The sequence below is a fragment of the Pan paniscus genome, chromosome 8, assembly GCF_029289425.2.
Source record: "Pan paniscus chromosome 8, NHGRI_mPanPan1-v2.0_pri, whole genome shotgun sequence".
NCBI lineage: Eukaryota > Metazoa > Chordata > Mammalia > Primates > Hominidae > Pan > Pan paniscus.
In genome coordinates, this window is record NC_073257.2 from 131734787 (window position 1) to 131755550 (window position 20764).

The window sequence follows — 20764 nt, forward strand, 5'->3', positions numbered from 1 at the left end:
GCTGCCTTTTACTTCTGGTCCAAAATTGTCTTCCTAGGATCTTCTACCACCATTACCTTAAAGATTATCTTTTTTTCCTCTTTTTTCTTTTTATTGAGGCCTCAGAAAAAAACTGTTCTCCTCTTCTTCCATAGTTACAGATAGGTTGCCCAGCGAAGAACTGCATTTCTCACCTATAGAGATGTAGCTGAGGTTGGTTTCCCAGCAAGGAACCACATTTCCCAGACTTCTTTGCAGCCAGATAAGGCTGTGTGATTAAGTTCTTACCAATGAACTCTGAGTGAGTGAGATGTTTGGAACTCCCACTTCTATTTCTTTTTTTATAGTGACAACATCTTATGTTGCCCAGACTGGTCTCAAACTCCTGGGCTCAAGCAATTCTCCTGCCATGGCCTCCCAAAGTGCTGGGATTACAGATGTGAGCCACTGTGCCCAGCCCAACTTCCATTTTTTAGGGGAAAAAGATTTGGCCCTGCATGTTTTTTCCTCCTTCCTGATGCATAGGAGGGTGATGACTAGAATGATCTGCTTAAAGACACCTTGGATTTTTATGTGAACATTGCAGTCTGAGGTCTCTTTATACAGCTGCCAGCATTTGCTCTTATTAGTTCAGAAATTGGTATCAGAAGTGAGGTGCTATCATAAGAAACAGAAAATAATGTGGCTCTAATTTCGTGGTCAGATAGTGGGTGGTGATACATGAAAGCAGAATGCTCCAGAAAAATAGGGATGATTTGATTCAGGCTGTTGCAAGCGGGAGAGCATTCATTCATGAACATCTCAAACAGGAGGGTTAATATTTGGGGCTTTATAAAAACAAAGGAATCATTGTGGAAGGGTGGAGGCAGTTCTTATGTTGGAATATGCAAGAGCAAAGTGGTCCTTTGCAATTAACCCTGTCTTAGAACACAAAAAGGTAGGGGGGATTCCTGAACTGTTTCTGTTTTTTGGGGGTAGGCAAAAAATACGGAAGATGGCACTCATTGACCGAGTCACAACGTATCTGGTCTAATTGCTGCAGAGGTTGTGGGTCAGAGTTTTATTGTTAACTATAGTCTGACTGCTGGGCACAGTGGCTCATGCCTGTAATCCCAGCACTTTGGGAGTCCAAGGTGGGTGAATTGCTTGAACCCAGGAGTTCGAGACCAGCCTGGGCAATGTGGTGAAACCCTGTCTCTAACAATAATATGAAAATTAGTTGGTGTGTGCCTGTAGTCCCAGCTACTTGGGGATGAGGTGGGAGGATCACTTGAACTCAGGAGGTTGAGGCTGCAGTGAGCTGTAATTGTGCCACTGCACTTCAGCTTGGGTGACAGATTGAGACCCTGTCTAAAAAAATAAAAACTAAATATAATCTGACCATTGTCTGTTTGTATATGCAGTTCGCTTAGAAATATTGTGCAAGCCATGTATGTAATTTAAAAGTTGTCAGCAGTCATACTTTAAAAAGTAAAAATAAATATGTAAATTATTTTTAATTTTTTTATTTTTTGAGATGGAGTCTCACTCCGTTGCCCAGGCTGGAGTGCACTGGTGTGATCTTAGCTCACTGCAACCTCCATCTCCTGGGTTCAAGTGATTCTCCTGCCTCAGCCTCCTGAGTAGCTGCAATTACAGGCACGTGCTACCACACCTGGCTAATTTTTGTATTTTTTGTAGAGGTGGGGTGATTCACCCGTCTTGGCCTTCCAAAGTGTTGGGATTACAGGCGTGAGCCACCATGCCCAGCCATAAATTAGTTTTTATAGTATATTTAACCCAGCATGTCAAAAATAATATAATTTGAAAAAAGAATCAATACAAATATTATTAATAAGATATTTTACTTTGTTCCCTGAAGTCTTTGAAATTCTGTATGTATTTTATACTTATAGCACTTCTCACTTCAGATAGTCATATTTCTAGTGCTCACTAGACACGGGTGGCTAGAGGCTACCAGATTGGACAGCACAAGAGATGTTAGAACGTTACAGGACTGGAAATGCCAATCAATTCAATATTCAAATCACAGGAGGTAAAATTTTTGCTGAAAACTATTTTCAAGGGTCCTTTGAGACTTCTTGGGTAATCAGAAGAATCCAGCCTTACAGCAAAGTTCAAATCAAGGATGGTCCTCTCCTACTGGAGCCTATTTCAAATCACTTCAAGTTAACCCCCAGTTAGGCTGAAAAATGAGCTTGAATCAGATAAGGAAGTAAAGAATTCGGAACGGACTGGAAATAAAATACCAGGAGCAGGGCCTGAAAAAGCCAGCAACTGTCCAGCCTAGGCAACATAAGGAGATCTCACCTCTACAAAAATTAAAATAAAATAAATGAGCCAGGCATGGTGGCACAGGCCTGTGGTCCAGCTACTCAGGAGGCGGAGGTGAAAGGATCGCTTGGGTCTGGGAGGTTGAGGCTGCAGTGAGCTGTGATCACGCCACTGTGCTGCAGCCTGGGTGACAGAGCAAGATCCTGTTTCAGAAAAAAAGAAAGAAAAAAAGCAAAAAAGCTAGGAACTTGTGCAGGCCTCAAAAGCAAGTCTTAGGCCTCAAACTTTTACCAGCAAGAAATGGACTGCCAAAGAGAGACAGACATGCTTCCTGATGCCACTTTTTTTTTTTTTTTTGAGATGGAGTCTTACTCTGTCACCCAGGCTGGAGTGCAGTGGCATGATCTCAGCTCACTGCAACCTCCGTCTCCCGGGTTCAAGCAATTCTCCTGCCTCAGCCATGAGTAGCTGGGACTACAGGCATGCGCCACCACACCTAGCTAATTTTTGTATTTTTAGTAGAGATGGGGTTTCACCATGTTGGCCAGGCTGGTCTTGAACCCCTGACCTCAAATGATCTGCTCACCTTGGCTTCCCAAAGTGTTGGATTACAGGCGTGAGCCACCATGCCCAGCCCTGATGCCACTTAAAATTTTTTTTGAGACAGGGTCTCACTGTGTCATCCAGGCTGGAGTGCAGTGGTGCAATCACAGCTCACATCAGCTTTGACCTCCTGGGCCCAAGTGATCCTCCTGCTTCAGTCTCCAGAGTATCTGGGACCACAGGCATGCACCACCATGCCTGGTTATCTTACTTTATTTTATTTTATTTGAGTAGAGACAGGGTCTTGCCATGTTGCCCAGGCTGGTCTTGAATGCCTGGGCTCAAGTGATCCTCCTGCCTCGACCTCCCAAAGTACTGGGATTACAGGCGTGAACCACTGCACCTGACCCCCTAATGCCACTTTAGATATGGCCAAGGAAGATCATGGATCAGGAGACATCTCCCTGTGTTCGTCTGCTTTTTATGTCGCTATAAATACCTAAGGTTGGGTCATTTATGAAGAAAAGAGGTTTAATTGGCTCACGGTTCTGCAGGCTGTACAGGAAGCATGGTGCTGGCATCTGCTTCTGTTGAGGGCCTCAGGAAGCTCACAATCAGCCAGGCATGGTGGCTCACGCCTGTAATCCTAGCACTTCAGGAGGCCGAGGCAGGCGGATGACAAGGTCAGGAGATCGCGACCATCCTGGCTAACATGGGAAAACCCTGTCTCTACTAAAAATACAAAAAAAAAAAAAAAAAAATTAGCTGGGCGTGGTGGTGGGCACCTGTAGTCCCAGCTACTTGGGAGGCTGAGGCAGAAGAATGGCATGAACCCAGGAGGCGGAGCTTGCAGTGAGCCGAGATGGCGCCACGGCACTCCAGCCTGGGCGACAGAGCAAGACTCTGTCTCAAAAAAAAAAAAAAAAAAAAAAAAGAAAAAGAAAAAAGGAAGCTCATAATCATGGCAGAAGGTGAAGAGGGGGCAGGTGCATCACACTGCAAAAGTGAGAGCAAGAGAGAGAGGGGCGCAGGTACCATACTCTTTTATTTTATTTTTTATTTTTTTTTTGAGATAGAGTCTCGGTCTGTTGCCCAGGCTGGAGTGCAGTGGTGCGATCTCAGCTCACTGCAAGCTCCACTTCCCAGGTTCATGCCATTCTCCTGCCTCAGCCTCCCGAGTAGCTGGGACTACAGGCACCCACCACTATGACCGGCTAATTTTTTTGTATTTTTAGTAGAGACGGGGTTTCACTGTGTTAGCCAGGATGGTCGCGATCTCCTGACCTCGGCCTCCCAAACTGCTGGGATTACAGCCATACTCTTTTAAATGACCAGATCTTGCCTGAGCGTAGAATGAAAACTCATTATTGTGAGGACAGCACCAAAGTGCAAGACATCCATGAGGGATCTGAGCCCCTGACCCAAACACCTCCTACCAGGTCCCACCTCCAATATTGGGAATCACATTTCAACATGAGATTTGGAAGGGACAAACACCTAAACCATAGTACTCCCAGAGGGCAAAGCCAGTGCCTCAGAGGACTGTAGACTGAGGAGTTATTTCCAGGGGGCCAGGGAGTTATTAACATACCAGAGGCAGCTGGACAAACCATGACAATTTTCCACTCTCAGAGCAGGGAGTATTTCCAATTCATGCCTATCAGGATTCAATCATTTCTATTAAAGTGATTGCTGTGTTTTCCATTTCTCCTTTTTTCCAGTGGGGGCTTGATGGAAGTTACGTTGTTCTTGCTCCACTATTGGCTATTGGGCATCTTAAAGCCATGGTTCAGTAGACTATAAAGAGCCACATTTGGACGCAGTCAAAAGGGCTGAGCTACACTCAAAGATCCTGGACTTTTAAGTTGGATATAGGTGGTTGCCTCCCTTGGGAAGGGACATAGACATATGTTCTATGTCTGGGAAGGGTGGGAATTTGCTAGCCAGAGGGGCAGACTGTGGTGGCAATTGTCATTCCCCACCAAATCTTCTTCGTCCACAGTTATATGTAGTTAGAATGTGGTTATCCAGATGGGGACTGTATTTACCAGCTCTTCGTGCACCTAGACATGCCTTTTGTGGAAGTTCTCATCAATGGAATGTGAACAGAAAGGATGCAACTTCTGCCCCACTTGTTAAGATGAAATATTTGTCCCTCAACTGCTTTGACCCTTCCTGCTAACTTGGATGGCAACAACTAGAGCAGCCTTGGCAGCCCTATGTTGAGGACAGAAAGCTGGTCACCAACATGTACTCTTATGTGAGTGAGGGCTGAGCTTCTATCATGTTTGAGCCATTGCATTTTTGGGTCTTTCTGTTAAAGTAGCTTACTGTCCCCTACTATACCTTGGAGCAGTTACTTTAGAAAGCTTGGAATTATAAACCCTTCCTCTGCTACTTGAAGATGTAAATCTTTTACTGCACCAATCAGCACTGTGTAAAAATATACCAATCAACACTCTGTGTCTAGCTAAAAGACTGTAAATGCACCAATCAGCACTCTGTAAAATGGACCAATCAGTGTTCTGTAAAATGGACCAATCAGCACTCTGTAAAATGGAACAATCAGCAGGACGTGGGCAGGGACAAATAAGTGAATAAAAACTGGCCACCCCCAGCCAGCAGTGGCAACCTGCTTAGGTCCCCTTCCACACTGTGGAAGCTTTGTTCTTTCGCTCTTCACAATAAATCTTGCTGCTGCTCACTCTTTGGGTCCGTGCCACCTTTAAGAGCTGTAACTCCACAAAGGTCCGTGGCTTCATTCTTGAAGTCAGCGAGACCAAGAACCCACCGGAAGGAACCAACTCTGGACAAATCTTGGCGACCACGAAGGGACTACTGCCAAGTAGTGAGTAACATCGGACCTCTTTTGCTTGCTACTCTTTCCTATGTTTCCTTAGAATTTGGGGGCTAAATCCTGGGCACCTGTCGGCCAGTTAAACTAGCATGGCTGCTGGACTAAAGAAATGGGTGTCAGGATTTCTGGGAAAGGGCTCTCCAACAACCCCCGACTCTTTGGAGTTGGGAGTGTTGGTTTGCCTGGAACCAGCTTCCACTTTTCTTGTAATTCTGGGCTGAGCTGAGGGTTGACTGACAGGAAAACCACTCAGCTCCAGGGTCCCAACAAAAAGTTGGTTGACCCTGTAGCCATGAGTGGAACTCTCAAAGTCACGTCACCCAAGTGAGACTTACCCATCTATCCTATCTATCCTGACCCTTGCCTCCTGGGTCCTAACGCCTGTCAGACAAACTTCCTTTTGCCTCTCTTCTCCAAGGCTAGTCCTGCTTCTAAAAACCACTCCCTGTCTCTGGTGCTTTTCTAGTTTCTCCTATAAGAATGATTTCTAGTATAAACTTCAGGACTCTGTTCCCTTCCTTAGGCACCTGGGCTCACCAATCAGAAAGACATAATTTTTGTGCAAAGCCCCATCAGGTGAGGAGACCAACTATCCTTTTAGGATCCCTCCTCAAACAAGCAGGCCTAACAAAGGCTATTCCTGAAGCTAGGATATGGGGAGCCTCAGAAATGTTATCCTTCCTATTCATATAATGAGAAGTGAGGACAAAAGACACTCTTCCAACCCTGGAGATCCCTTCATTTCCTCAGGGTATGGCCCTCCACTTCAGTTTTGGGGCATAACACCTTTATAGGACAGGGGTAAGTTCCCAATACTAACAGGAGAACATTTAGGACTCTAATTTTCGAGAATGCATCGGTAAGGGCCACTAAATCCAACCTTCCTTGGTCCTCTTTGTGGTCTAAGAGGAAAACTGGGGTTTCTGCTGCTGCGTTGGTGAGTGCAACTATTCTGATCAGCAGGGTCCAGGACTGTTGCGGGTTCTTGGGCAAGAGGGGTTTCTGCTGTGTCAGTGAGCACAACTATTCTGATCAGCAGGTTCCAGGGACCATTGCAGGTTCTTGGGCAAGAAGGGGAAAACAAACAAACCAAAACTGCAGGCAGTTTTTTCTTTCAGATGGGAAATACTCAGGCACCAACAGCCTCACCCTTGAAATGCATCCTAAGCCATTGAGACCAATTTGATCCACAAACTCTGAAAAAGAAGTGGCTCATTTTTTTCTGCACTGTGGCCTGGCCCCAATATTCTCTCTCTGATGGGGAAAAATGGCCACCTGAGGGAAGTATAAATTACAATACTATCCTGCAGCTTGACCTTTTCTGTAATAGGAAAGGCAAATGGAGTGAAATACCTTATGTCCAAGCTTTCTTTTCATTGAAGGAGAATCCACAATTATGCAAAGCTTGCAATTTACCTTCCACAAGAGGAATTCTCAGCTTACCCCCATATCCTAGCCTCCCTATAGCTCCCCTTCCTATTAATGATAAGCCTCCTCTAATCTCCCCCACCCAGAAGGAAACAAGCAAAGAAATCTCCAAGGGACCACAAAACACCCTGGACTATTGGTTATGTTTCCTTCAAGCTGTAGGGAGAGGAAAGTTTGGCCCAACCTGGGTACATGTCCCCTTCTCCCTCTCTGATTTAAAGCAGATCAAGGCAGACCTGGGGAAGTTTTCAGATAATCCTGATAGGTATATAGATGTCCTACAGGGTCTAGGGCAAACCTTCGATCTCACTTGAAGAGATGTCATGCTATTGTTAGATCAAACCCTGGCCTTTAATGAAAAGAATGCAGCTTTAGCTGCAGCCTGAGAGTTTGGAGATACCTGGAAAGGGACAAATTCCCTACCGATCAGCAAGCTGTCCCCAATATGGATCCCCACTGGGACCTTGACTCAGATCACAGGGACTGAAGTCACAAACATCTGTTGACCTGTGTTCTGGAAGGACTAAGGAGAATTAGGAAAAAGCCCATGAATTATTCAATGATGTCCACCATAACTCAGGGAAAGGAAGACAATCCTCCTGTCTTCCTCGAGTGGCTATGGGAGGCCTTAAGAAAATATACTCCCCTGTCACCTGACTCACTCGAGGGTCAATTGCTCCTAAAAGATAAGTTTATTACCCAATCAGCCACAGATATCAGCAGAAAGCTCCAAAACCGAGCCCTGGTCCCTGAACAAAATCTGGAGGTATTATTAAACCTGGCAACCTTGGTGTTCTATACTAGGGACCAAGAGGAACAGGCCAAAAAGGAAAAGTGAGATCAGAGAAAGGCTGCAGCCTTAGTCATGGCCCTCAAACAAACAAACCTTGGTGGTTCAGAGAGGACAGAAAATGGAGCAGGCCAATCACCTGGTATGGCTTTTTATCAGTGTGGTTTGCAAGGACACCTTAGAAAAGATTGTCCAACAAGAAACAAGCTGCCCCCTCACCCATGTCCACTATGCCGAGGCAATCACTGGAAGGCAACTGCACCAGAGGACAAAGGTTCTCTGGGCCAGAAGCCCCCAAACAGATGATCCAACAACAGAACTGAGGGTGTCCGGGGCAAGCACCAGCTCATGTCATCACCCTCACTGAGCCCTAGGTATGTTTAACCATTGAGGACTGGGAAATTGACTTCCTCCTGGACAATGGCGTGGCTTTCTCAGTGTTAATCTCCTGTACTGGACAGTGTGCTCAAGGTCTGTTACCATCTGAGGAGTCCTGGGACAGCCTGTAACCAGGTATTTCTCCCACCTCCTCAGTTGTAACTGGGAGACTTTGCTCTAAACATGCCTTTCTTGTTATGCCTGAAAGTCCCACACCCTTATTAGGGAGGGACATATTGGCCAAAGCTGGAGCTATTATCTACATGAATATGGGGAACAATTTACCCATTTGTTGCCCCCTGCTTGAGGAGGGAGTCAACCCTGAAATATGGGCATGGGAAAGACAATTTGGAAGGGCAAAAAATGCCCACCCAGTCCAAATCAGGCTAAAAGACCCCACCACTTTTCCTTATCAAAGACAATATCCCTTAAGGCCTAAAGCTCATAAAGGATTACAGGATATTGTTAGACATTTAAAAGCTCAAGGTTTATCAAGAAAATGCAGTAGTCCCTGCAACACCCCAATTCTAGGAGTACAAAAACCGAACGGTCAGTGGAGACTAGTGCTTAGATCTCAGACTCATCAGTGAGGCAGTAATTCCTCTATATCTAGTTGTACCCAACCCCTATACCCTGCTCTTTCAAATACCAGAGGAAGCAGAATGGTTCACTGTTCTTAACCTCAAGGATACCTTCTTCTGTATTCCCCTGCACTCTGACTCCCAGTTTCTCTTTGCCTTCGAGGATCCCACAGACCACACGTCTCAACTTACATGGATGGTCTTGCCCCAAGGGTTTAGGGATAGCCCTCATCTGTTTGGTCAGGCACTTGCCCAAGGTCTAGGCCACTTCTCAAGTCTAGGCATTCTAGTCCTTCAGTATGTAGATGATTTACTTTTGGCTACCAGTTTGGAAGCCTCATGCCAGCAGGCTACCCTAGATCTCTTAAACTTTCTAGCTAATCAAGGGTACAAGGCGTCTAAATCGAAGGCCTAGTTCTGCCTATAACGAGACAAATATCTAGGCCTAATTTTAGCCAGAGGAACCAGGGCCCTCAGCAAGGAACGAATACAGCCTATACTGGCTTATCCTCACCCTAAGACATTTAAACAGTTGTGGGGGTTCCTTCGAATCACTGGCTTTGCTGACTATGGATCCCTGGATACAATGAGATGGCCAGACCCCTCTATACTCTAATCAAGGAGACCCAGAGGGCAAATACTCATCTAGTAGAATGGGAACCAGAGGCAGAAACAGCCTTCAAAACCTTAAAGCAGGCCCTAGTACAAGCTCCAGCCTTAAGCCTTCCCACAGGACAAAACCTCTCTTTATACGTCACAGAGAGAGCAGGAATAGCTCTTGGAGTCCTTACTCAAGACTCGTGGGACAACCCCACAACCAGTGGCATACCTAAGTAAGGAAATTGATATAGTAGCAAAAGGCTGGCCTCACTGTTTACGGGTAGTTGTGATGGTGGCCATCTTAGTGTCAGAGGCTATCAAAATAATACAAGGAAAGGATCTCATTGTCTGGACTACTCATGATGTAAATGGCATACTAGGTGCCAAAGGAAGTTTATGGCTATTAGACAACTGCCTGCTCAGATACCAGGCACTACTCCTTGAGGGACTAGTGCTTCAAATATGCATATGTGTGGCCCTCAATCCTGCCACTTTTCTCCCAGAGGATGGAGAACCAATCAAGCATGACTGCCAACAAATTATAGTCCAGAGTTATGCCACCCAAGAGGATCGCTTAGAAGTCCCCTTAGCTAATCCTGACCTTAACCTATATACTGATGGAAGTTCATTTGTGGAGAATGGGATACGAAGAGCAGGTTATGCCATAGTGATGTAACAATACTTGAAAGTAAGCCTCTTCCCCCAGGGACCAGCACCCAGTTAGCAGAACTACTGGCACTTACCTGAGCCTTAGAAAGGGAAACAGAATAAATGTGTATACAGATAGCAATTATGCTTATCTAATCCTACATGCCCATGCTGCAATGTGGAAAGAAAGGGAGTTCCTAACCTCTGGGGGAACCCCCACTAAATACCACAAGGAAATCATGGAGTTGTTGCATGCAGTGCAAAAACCCAAGGAGGTGGCAGTCTTACACTGCTGAAGCCATCAGAAAGGGGAAGGAGAGGGGAGAACAGCAGCATAGCAGCATAAGCGGCTGGCAGAAGCAGGGAAAGACCAGCAGAGAGAAGGAAAGAAAGACAGAGAGAAAGACAGAAAGTCGAAGAGAGAGAGAGAAAGAGACAGAGACAAAAAAGGAGTCAAAGAGAGAAAGAGACAGAAAGTCAAAAAGAAAGAGAGAAAGGGAGAGAAGTAGTAAAGAAAAAACAGTGTACCCTATTCCTTTAAAAGCCAGAGTAAATTTAAAACCTATAATTGATAATTGAAGGTCTTCTCCGTGACCCTGTAACACTCCAACACCACCTGGTTGTCAGTGTAAACAAGGGAGGCCACTGACAACCCATAGTCTTCCTATCAAAAATCCTTAACCCAGCAGGTTTCCTAACAGGGGATCTAAATCTTAATTATCATACAAAGGTCCAACCAGATCTAGGAGGAACTCCCTTCAGGACAGGACTATAGCTGGTTCCTCCCCAGCGATTAAGGGAGAAAGACACAATGAGTATTCAGTAAGTGATAAGGAAACTCTTGTAGAAGCAGAGTTAGGAAAATTGCCTAATAATTTGTCTGTTCAAATGTGCTCCAGCTATCAGTACTCAGCCAAACCTTAAAGTACTCACAGAATCAGGAAGAAGCCATCTATACCAATTGTAAGTTAATATGGATTGAACAAGGTCTTATTAATACAAAGAATAATTGAAATCCCAAACTTACAAGGTTTTCAACAAAAGTTTGCTAAAAGTTAACAGTGTAACATATATTATCCTACTACCACACACTCTCAAAGGATTTCTCAGACAGTTTGCCAGAAATAACAAAATCTATCCTTATTCTACAATTCCAGATAGACTCTTTGGCAGCAGTGACCCTCCAAAACCACTGAGGCCTAGACCTCCTCACTGCTGAGAAAGGAGGACTTTGCACCTTCTTAGGGGAAGAGTGTTGCTTTTACACTAACCAGTCAGGGGTAGTATGAGGTGCTGCCTGGTGTTTACAGGAAAAGGCTTCTGAAATCAGACAACACCTTTCAAACTCTTATATCAACCTCTGGAGTTGGGCGATATGGCATTTCCCCTTTCTAGGCCCCGTGATGGCCATCTTGCTATTATTCACCTTCGGGCCCTGTATTTTTAACCTCCTTGTCAAATTTGTTTCCTCTAGGATCGAAGCCATCAAGCTACAGATAGTCTTACAAATGGAACCCCAATGAGCTCAACTAACAACTTCTACTGAGGACCCCTGCACCAACCCGCTGGCCCTTTGACTGGCATAAAGAGTTCCCCTCTGGAGGACACTACAACTGCAGGGCTCCTTCTTCAACCCATCCAGCAGGAAGTAGCTACAGCGGTCATCGCCCAATTCCCAACAGCTCTTGGGGTATCCTCTTTAGAGGGGTGATTGAGAGGTGAAGCCAGCTAGACTTCCTGGGTTGAGTAGGGACTTGGAGAACTTTTCTGTCTAGCTAGAGGATTGTAAATGCACCAATCAGTGCTCTGTGTCTAGCTGGAGGATTGTAAATGCACCAATCAGCACTCTGTAAAAACACACCAATCAGTGCTCTGTGTCTAGCTAGAAGATTGTAAATGCACCAATCAGCACTCTGTAAAAATGCACCAATCAACACTCTGTGTGTAGCTAAAGGATTGTAAATGCACTGCAATAGTTTTCATTAAATAAAATCTAATTTACTGCTTTAACGAGTGTCCCACTTAAAAAATTTTTCTTGACAGTAAGCACACGAAATCGTTATTGAATTAACAAACTTAGGTTCTATATATGCGTAAACAGCTGGGCAGAGTTTCATTATTTTGAGCATTCTTTTGGGATCTCCTCTCCCAACCTCCAAGAAGCTGAAATATGGCTTAAGTTATATTTTCCTTCAAAATCTCTAACTATGAAAGATGACAATTATGTCCAAGTTATCCACAGTACCTCCTGGATTGAAGTAAGTCAGCTTACTGTGGATATAGAAAGCTATCTAAAATGTCAGATCTCTAATTTCAATGCCCTGGTTTCTTTTTTTTTTTTTTTTAAGGAGACAGGGTCTCGCTGCACAGTGAGTGGCAAGATCAGGGTTAATTCGGCCTCAAGCAATATTCCCGCCTCAGCCTCCTGAGTAGCTGGGAATATACGTGCCATGCCACCAAGCCCGGCTAATTTTTGTATTTTTAGTAGAGACGGGGTTTCACCATGTTGGCCAGGTTGGTCTCAACCTTCTGGGCTCAAGCTATCCTCCCGCTCTGCCTCACAAAATGCTGGCATTGCAGGCCTGCGCCATGACGTCTGGTTTGATTTCTCTTTTAAATATTTTTTTTTTTGGCCGGGCGTGGTGGTTCATGCCTATAATCCCAGCAGTTTGGGAGGCCAAGGCGGGCGGATCACGAGGTCAGGAGATTGAGACCATCCTGGCCAACCCGGTGAAACCCCGTCTTTACTAAAAGTACAAAAAATTAGCCAGGCGTGGTGGCGGACGCCTGTAGTCCCAGCTACTCGGAGGCTGAGGCAGGAGAATCGCTTGAACCCGGGAGGCGGAGATTGCAATGAGCCCAGATTGCACCGCTGCACTCCAGCCTGGGCGACACAGCAGACTCGTCTCAAAACAAAAAACAAAACCAACCAAAAAAACAAAAAACAAACGCAAAACAAAAAACAACAAAAATAAAACGAAATATTTTTTTTCTCCCTATGGATTAAACACTTAAAAAATGTTTTACCACTTCTATTTCTGGGTCAACCACAATGTTCGGTTCCGTCCAGAAAGACAAGTGGGTTTTGGAGAGGGTGTTTGGTTCCGCTTAGCACGCGAATTCCCATTCCCGCACAACGCTCTTCCTCCCTTCCTCCCTCCGGTAGCGTCCAGCAGGATTCCGCTGTTCCTCCAAAATCTTTGTCAGGAGAGCCATCCTGACGGTACTTTTAGGAAGCCCATAGATACCCGCCACAACCTGTGACTTTCAGGGTCAATTGCGTCTCAATTCGCAAGTCTATCCAGAACCTGCGGGGACCACGTCCCCATCCTCCCGCCCGGCCTCCGCCTCCGAGGGTGTCACGTGCTAGACGCGGGCGTGAAGACAGTGTCGCCATGTTGATATCTGGCGGCGCCAGGTAGGGGAAGGGAGAGGGCGGCTGACTAGCTACCCGTAGTTTCGGCTCCTGTGCGCAAGTGCGGAAGTGCGCTGGCCAGGAGCGTGATCGGTTTCCGGTCAGTGGTGCGGTACCGGGTACCCGGAGACGTGTATCGGACGGTGGGCCGCAGCCATGGCCGAGAGAAAACCTAACGGTGGCAGCGGCGGCGCCTCCACTTCCTCATCGGGCACTAACTTACTTTTCTCCTCCTCGGCCACGGAGTTCAGCTTCAATGTGCCCTTCATCCCAGTCACCCAGGCCTCCGCTTCTCCGGCCTCCCTGCTCTTACCCGGAGGTACTAAGGGGAGGGCGGCCCCGTGTGTGGTGGGAGGCGGGCGGGGGACGTGCAATGACAAAGGTCAGACGGGAGGTTTTCCTTCTGCCTCGAGCTACCCTTTGGATAGCTTGCCAGGATCATTAATGGCCAGGTTTGAGTGGGTCGGGGGCTTTGGGATCTTGGAGGTGGCAGGTGATGAGACTTGCTCTTCACAGAAACCCACTGTTCCGAGTTGTCCAGAGTGCTGGACATTCATTCGTACCCTGGCATTCCGCAAATCTTTGCTGAATACCCGTTGTTGGTACGCCAGGTGCTGGCAGGAAATGCAAATAAATTAAACAGTGGCCCTCTCCTAGGGTACAGTAGTCTATCTCCCACTAGGTGACTCCTAGGATACGGTAAGATACCTCCTAGGATGGACTGTGCCCCTCTCCTAGGATACGGTACACTGTCTCCTACTAGGAGATTGTTATGATACAGTACGATATCTTCTAGGTTACAGTAAGATATCTTGTAAGATGGACTGTGCCCCTCTTCTAGAAGCCTGTAATATTTGTGAAGTAGACATATACAATGCATTCCTTATCTTTTTTGAGACGGAGTCTTGCTCTGTCGCCCAGGCTGGAATGCAGTGGCGCGATCTCGGCTCACTGCAGCCTCCACCTTCCAGGTTCAAGTGATTCTCCTGCCTCAGCCTCCCGAGTAGCTGGGACTACAGGCGTGTGCCACCATGCCTGGCTAATTTTTGTATTTGTAGTAGAGACAGGGTTCCACCATGTTGGCCAGGATGGTCTCAATCTCCTGACCTCAAGTGATCCGCCTGCCCTGGCCTCCCAAAGTGCTGGGATTACAGGTGTGAGTGCCCGACCCATTCCTCATCTTTCAAGACAATACATCACTTCTTCCAAGAAGCTGTTTCTTGTTCTCTTAGGCCCCCACTCCTATGTGCACTCCTAGCTCTTTTTTCATATTTGTATTATTGTCCAGGGAGATTGCTTTTTGATGATTATGTAGCATTGCCCAGAGCATAATGTTTAAGAGCACAGACTGTCTGTATTCCCGTCCTTGCCCTGCCAGTAACTTGCTGTGTGTCTGTAGGCATTTTACTTTACCTCTCTGTGCTTCAGTTTCTATGTATGTGTAGCCTCACGGAATTGTAATTAGAAATGCTTTAATTTTTGCAAAGCGCTAAGTATAGTGCCTGCCAGACAGTGTGATTTAATGTTTGTGAAATAAACACACCTGCCTCTCCATTTGGACGGCAGTCTTCTTCAGCAGCTATGACCTAATTGCCTTTTTATCTCCAGGATCTTGTTTAGGGCCTAGTACATAGATCCTCTTTGGATGCTGAGTTTCCAGTGAATAATTTATTCTTGTTTGAAGGACTAAAGACAGTTTCATGGAGAAGCGAAGACAGGCACACTGGGAACAGCTGTACATGAAGGTTCCCCTGCCCATGTGTTATGTTTCTTCTTGATGCTTGTCACTACCTGACATGTACATATATTTGTTTATTCCACTGCACTAGGATGTAAGACCATGAAAGCAAAAGCTTACTTTTATTCACGATTATATTCCCACTGCCTAGAATGGTGTGTGGTATTTAGTAGACCAATTATTCAGTAGATGTTTGTTGAATGAGTGAAAGGATGGGAGTCAAAATGATGTCTCATTTTGACCTGTGGTTGAAAGGTTAGGTGTTGCTGTCTTTGGTGAAGAACCAGCATGGTTAGAGCAGAATGCTGTGGGAGGATGCAGGAATAAATAGGGCTATACTTGGGGTTTTCTAATTATCCTCTGCACCATTAAAGTTGTTTGGTTATGTCCGTCTTCCTTGCTATGTAGTATTTGGTTTGTGTGTGTCACTGTGAATTCATGCTAAACGTTTTCATTGTTAAGTCTGGTATAGCTACACCTGTCTTTAATGCTTTTGTTTCTTGGAGACAGTCTGTGTGTATGTGTGTGTGTGTGTGTGTGTGAATATTAATAATTTTAGAACTAAAATTCGTCTCTAAAAATCTCAGAAACGCATTCAGAGAATTTCCAGAGACAAAAGAAGAACCTGTCTCCCTGGAAGCAACAGTTAATCATATAAGTGGAAGAGAGACACAGGAAGCAATTTCATACATTCAGCAGACATGGAAGGCCTGGCACAGTGGCTCACGCCTGTAATCCCAGCACTATGGGGGGCTGAGGCGGGTGGATCACCTGAGGTCAGGAGTTCAAGACCAGCCTGGCCAACCTGGTGAAACCCCATCTCAACTAAAAATACAAAAGTTAGTTGGATGTGGTGGTGGGTGCCTGTAATCCCAGCTACTCGGGAGGCTGAGGCATGAGAATCGCTTGAGGAGGAGGTTGCAGTGAGCTGAGGTCATGTCACTGCACACTCCACCCTGGGCGACAGAGTGAGACTCCATCTCAAAAACAAAAACCAGACATGGATTGAGCAGTTTCTATTTGCCAGGCACTGTTCCAGAACCTGGGAGACACAGAAGAGCAGACAGCCCTGCCCTCAATGACTGCACAGTATGTGTGTATACACACACACCCACCTGTGTAAGCAATTGTGATACAGGTTTAGAACAGTTAGAAAGAGGGATTGATAGATGGCTATGAATGCTACGGGTATCAGGCTGGCTGAGCCGGGGAATGGATGTCCCTTAGGCCTTCAGGGCCTCTTAGGGGAGGTGATGCTTGAGCTGAGTGTTGAAGGATACATAGAAGTGAGGGAATCTGGAGAGACAGGCATATGTGAAGTCTGAAGGTGTGAGAAAATCTGCAGATTTGGCAGGAGTTAGTGGTTGGTGGAATGGGACAGGGATGGAGCTCATCCCTCTCTCCTGTCCCTTCACCTTTGTCTCCTCTCCCCTGTGTCCTCTGCCCCCAGTAGATCACTTTGACTAGAGTGTGTGCAGTGGAGTGGCCTCAGTGATCTATGGGCCACATATGCCATACTCAGGAGGAGTTTGTAGTTCATCTTGTGGGGTGTTGGGGAGCCTTTGAAGGATTTTCAACAAGGCAGTGAAATTAGACGTGTGTTTCAGAAAGACTGGAGTTTTCTCTAGTCGCACTGGAATAAGGTTGACTGTAGCAAGAGGATTCAGTTGGGAGGCATAGTGAGAGGCCGGCAGTGGCTATGGCAGTCTAGCCCGAGTCAGCCACGTTGGGTGTGAGGAGCAGGGAGCAGATGTGCGAGATGTGTGGACTATACAGTTGTAGAGACTCACAGAAGACCAGAGTGTCAGCTCTGTCTGTCAGAACAGAGGCCCATTTTTGTTTAGTTTTAGACCCAAGACTGAGCTCTGTACCTGGCACAGAATGCATCCTGAGTAAATATTTCTTGAATAAATATTTGAATGATTAAATGAAGGGTTTGAGAGAGAGGGAGGAGTCTCAGACTTGAGGTTTCTGGTTTGAATGTCTGAATGAATGTTGGCAAACATCTGTGGAGATTGTGAAATACAGAAAAGGGAGCATGGAGGTGGGTAGTTAAGATAAACTCTGTTTTAGGCTTACTAAGCATGAGGTATATGTGGCTGAATCTGCCAAAAACATTGAGGAAGTAGTTGGAAAACAAGTTCTGGAACACACGAGAATAGTCTGGGCTTACGATGGAGTTGGGAGTGTCACAAATATACAAGTGCCTGTTAAAGTTGTGGCTTTAGATGACATGTGTCCAAATGAAATGAGAAAGTGCCCCTGAGGTGAGGGTAGCAGTATGTGGAGAGCACTTCATTTGTAGTTGATGCTAATCAGAAAAAAAGTTTCTCAGACCAGGTTGACCTCAAGTTTTTCTAAAGGATGAAAGATACCACTGAGTTTTTTTTTTTTTTCATTCTTTTAATTGTTGGGAATGAACTAAGAAATACAGATAAGTCCAAGTGAGGGTCACTGACCTGAAAAGAGGGGTGGGAGCTGGAAATATATCAGAGAAGTGGAATGATTCAAGTAGACACAAGGCCTTGTGCAGCAAGGGATATTTTATTTTTAGTTACAAAGAAACTATCAAAAGGAGTATTTTGAATGGTGGAGTATTTTAGTTAAACTGATGTGTGTAAATAATGAGAGCTCAAGAAGCTCAAGCCCTAGTCTCAGCAGAGGTCAAGAAGCTTGGAGCCCAGAGCTTGGAATAAGGCTGCCTTTTGGCAGGTCTCCAAGGGCAGGGACCGAAGTGTGCCTGTGTGCTGTGAGTGAGTCCAGCCCTCTGATGGATTCCACACCTCCAGCAAGGAGGTAAGAGGGAATGAGGCAGGAGCAGGGAAGATTAGGAGGAGGAATATGAAAGCTACAAGCTAGGGAACATAAAAGTTTCGTAAGGAATAATAGTAACGTGGACTTTTGAGGTGATATACAGGGAAAATGCTTTTATTTTACAACTTGATAGTAGAACAGAAGCTAAATTATTTGGAGTTGTTAATACCCACAGTGAACATCAAGTTGGGCAAAGGGATGGGAGATCTTCCCTTGGTTAGAAAGTGACCTTCTCAGCAGTTTGGTATTCTGTAATGATAAGTCTGTGATAGTGCATGATTTTAGGGAATGGCAATTAATGGTTGACCTACTTTGCCTTGGGAATACAAATACCACGTGTTCATTTGTACAATAAGTGCTTTGTAGGTAAGATTCCTGACACACCCCTTCTTGTCAACAGAGTTATCTTTAGTCTCTCGTTATCACTATAGAAATAAAAATATACGTATTTGGTAGTCGAGTAACAATTGAATTATTTCTTACCAAGAAAAAAAAGATAAAAAATAATATGTAAGGCTGGGCACGGGGGCTCATGCCTGTAATCCCAGCACTTTGGGAGGCCAAGGCAGGCAGATCACTTGAGGTCAGGAGTTCAAGACCAGCCTGGTCAACATGGTGAAACTTCATCTCTACTAAAAAAAAAAATATACAAAAATTAGCTGGGTGTGGTGGTGGGCGCCTGTAATCCCAGCTACTCGGGAGGCTGAGGCAGGAGAATGGCGTGAACCCGGGAGGCGGAGCTTGCAGTGAGCTGAGATTGCGCCACTGCACTCCAGCCTGGGCGACAGAGCGAGACGCCGTCTCAAAAATAAAATAAAATAAAATAAAAAAAAATAAAAATAGTAAGTATAGATTTTGTTTCTATTTTTAAAAACTTATATACAAATATATATTTACAAAATAAATAACTATTTGTATTTATTTTAGAAGTATGGAAGGGTATGTAGCAAAATGTTAACAGTGTTAACAGTGTGATTGTCTCTGGGAGGTGGGCTTATGAATGAATTATAATTGTTTCCTCTTATGTTTTCTTATTCATGTTTTCTAGTTTTTCATTTCTAAGAAGCAAGTTTTCAAAGAAAAAAAGAAAAAACTGTTTTTTTCTGTAATGCAGAAATAGCAAGTTTGAAGAACAAATAAGGAAGTATAATTGCTAGCCCTTCTTTATAGAATCGTATCTGCGGAATGATAGAGTACCCTTTAAACCACATGCTCTCCTGTTCCGTTTCAGAGGATTCCACAGATGTTGGTGAGGAGGACAGCTTCCTTGGTCAGACTTCTATTCACACGTCTGCCCCACAGACATTTAGTTACTTCTCTCAGGTATCAAGCAGCAGTGATCCTTTTGGGAATATTGGACAGTCACCATTAACAACTGCAGCAACCTCAGTTGGACAATCAGGATTCCCCAAGCCCCTGACTGCTCTCCCTTTTACAACTGGATCCCAAGATGTCTCGAATGCATTTTCACCATCCATTTCGAAGGCTCAACCTGGTGCTCCACCTTCCTCACTGATGGGAATAAATTCTTATCTGCCTTCTCAGCCAAGTAGTCTCCCTCCTTCACATTTTGGGAACCAACCCCAAGGATTTCCCCAACCAGGATACAATCCATATCGCCATACCCCTGGCAGCAGCAGGGCTAATCCTTACATTGCACCACCCCAGCTGCAGCAGTGCCAAACACCAGGCCCTCCTGCTCATCCTCCACCTTCTGGACCCCCTGTTCAGATGTACCAGATGCCTCCAGGATCTTTGCCACCGGTATGGAGACATGATTTTGTGTCCTACTTATTCACTCTGTTTCTTCTTTCTCACCTGAACCTATGTTTTAAAAAACATTTCACATCTTATAATCAATATGGTGACAAATTAGTTTCAGAGGGTATTCTTTGTAAGCTACATGAAGTAAACATTGTCTTAAAGATAGCTTATTGGATGGCTCATATTTTAGTGTATATTACCTGTTTATTGAAGTAGTAACTGATTTTAATGAGTTAGCTACGTGTCAGTATTTCCAGATTTTAGAGTAAGGTAAAAATAAGTGTTGTCTAGAGACATAGGAGAATTGAAGCAGTTATTGTCTTAACAGACTGCTAGTTTCTCATCTTTCAATTATACTAGTCAATCAAAACACTCAATTACAGGGACTAAAATTGATTACTTCAGTAATTTCTTTATGGAGTTTGGATCTAGATCAGTCAAACTCTATCTAGGGAGAGTTGGTGGAATAACGTATGCATTGGGTAAATTTCATGAAATTCCCTTATGCATTTTTCCCAACTAATTGTTCATTTGATTTCCAAAGAAAAATCAACAGAATTAAACAAAAAGAGAAATGATTAAAAAGAATTAAGAACCCATTTCAGTGTGGTGGAGATAGCAGTATTGTGATCAGAATGTAACTAACTTCTCTGTTAGAGATAGGGAATGGACTCTGTTTTATCATTTCATTTAAATCATACCAATACACAAATTTTTGACAATGTTGGATTTCGGCATTCTGAAAAGTAACCAAATTCATAGCATGTAGTATATAGTTAGTATTTTTGCTAACTGTAACAAACTAATTGTAGTTTGTTGCTTAAATTTTTAAAAAGGTTTTTAGATAAAAGTTTAAAAAATGATAATTTCAAACTTGAAGAAAAGTTGCAAAAATAAAAAGAGTACAAAGAGCACTCTAATATCCTTTACTCAGGTTTACTTATCATTAACATTT

At 44.7% G+C, this 20764-nt stretch overlaps 1 protein-coding gene across 2 annotated transcripts in view; it reads left to right on the forward strand.

Annotated features, from left to right (window-relative positions):
• The first annotated feature begins 12185 nt into the window (after positions 1 to 12185).
• SEC23IP (SEC23 interacting protein) overlaps positions 12186 to 20764 on the forward strand; it is a 52017-nt gene continuing 43438 nt past the window's right edge. Inside the window, exons 1-2 of one of the 2 annotated variants that reach the window (XM_008950979.4) lie at positions 12186 to 13812; positions 19277 to 19809. In XM_008950979.4, the coding sequence (XP_008949227.1) occupies positions 13650 to 13812; positions 19277 to 19809 (696 nt within the window). In that variant the 5' untranslated portion in view covers positions 12186 to 13649. The remainder of the gene's footprint in view (positions 13813 to 19276; positions 19810 to 20764) is intronic. The other variant, XM_003825656.6, reaches the window with a different exon arrangement.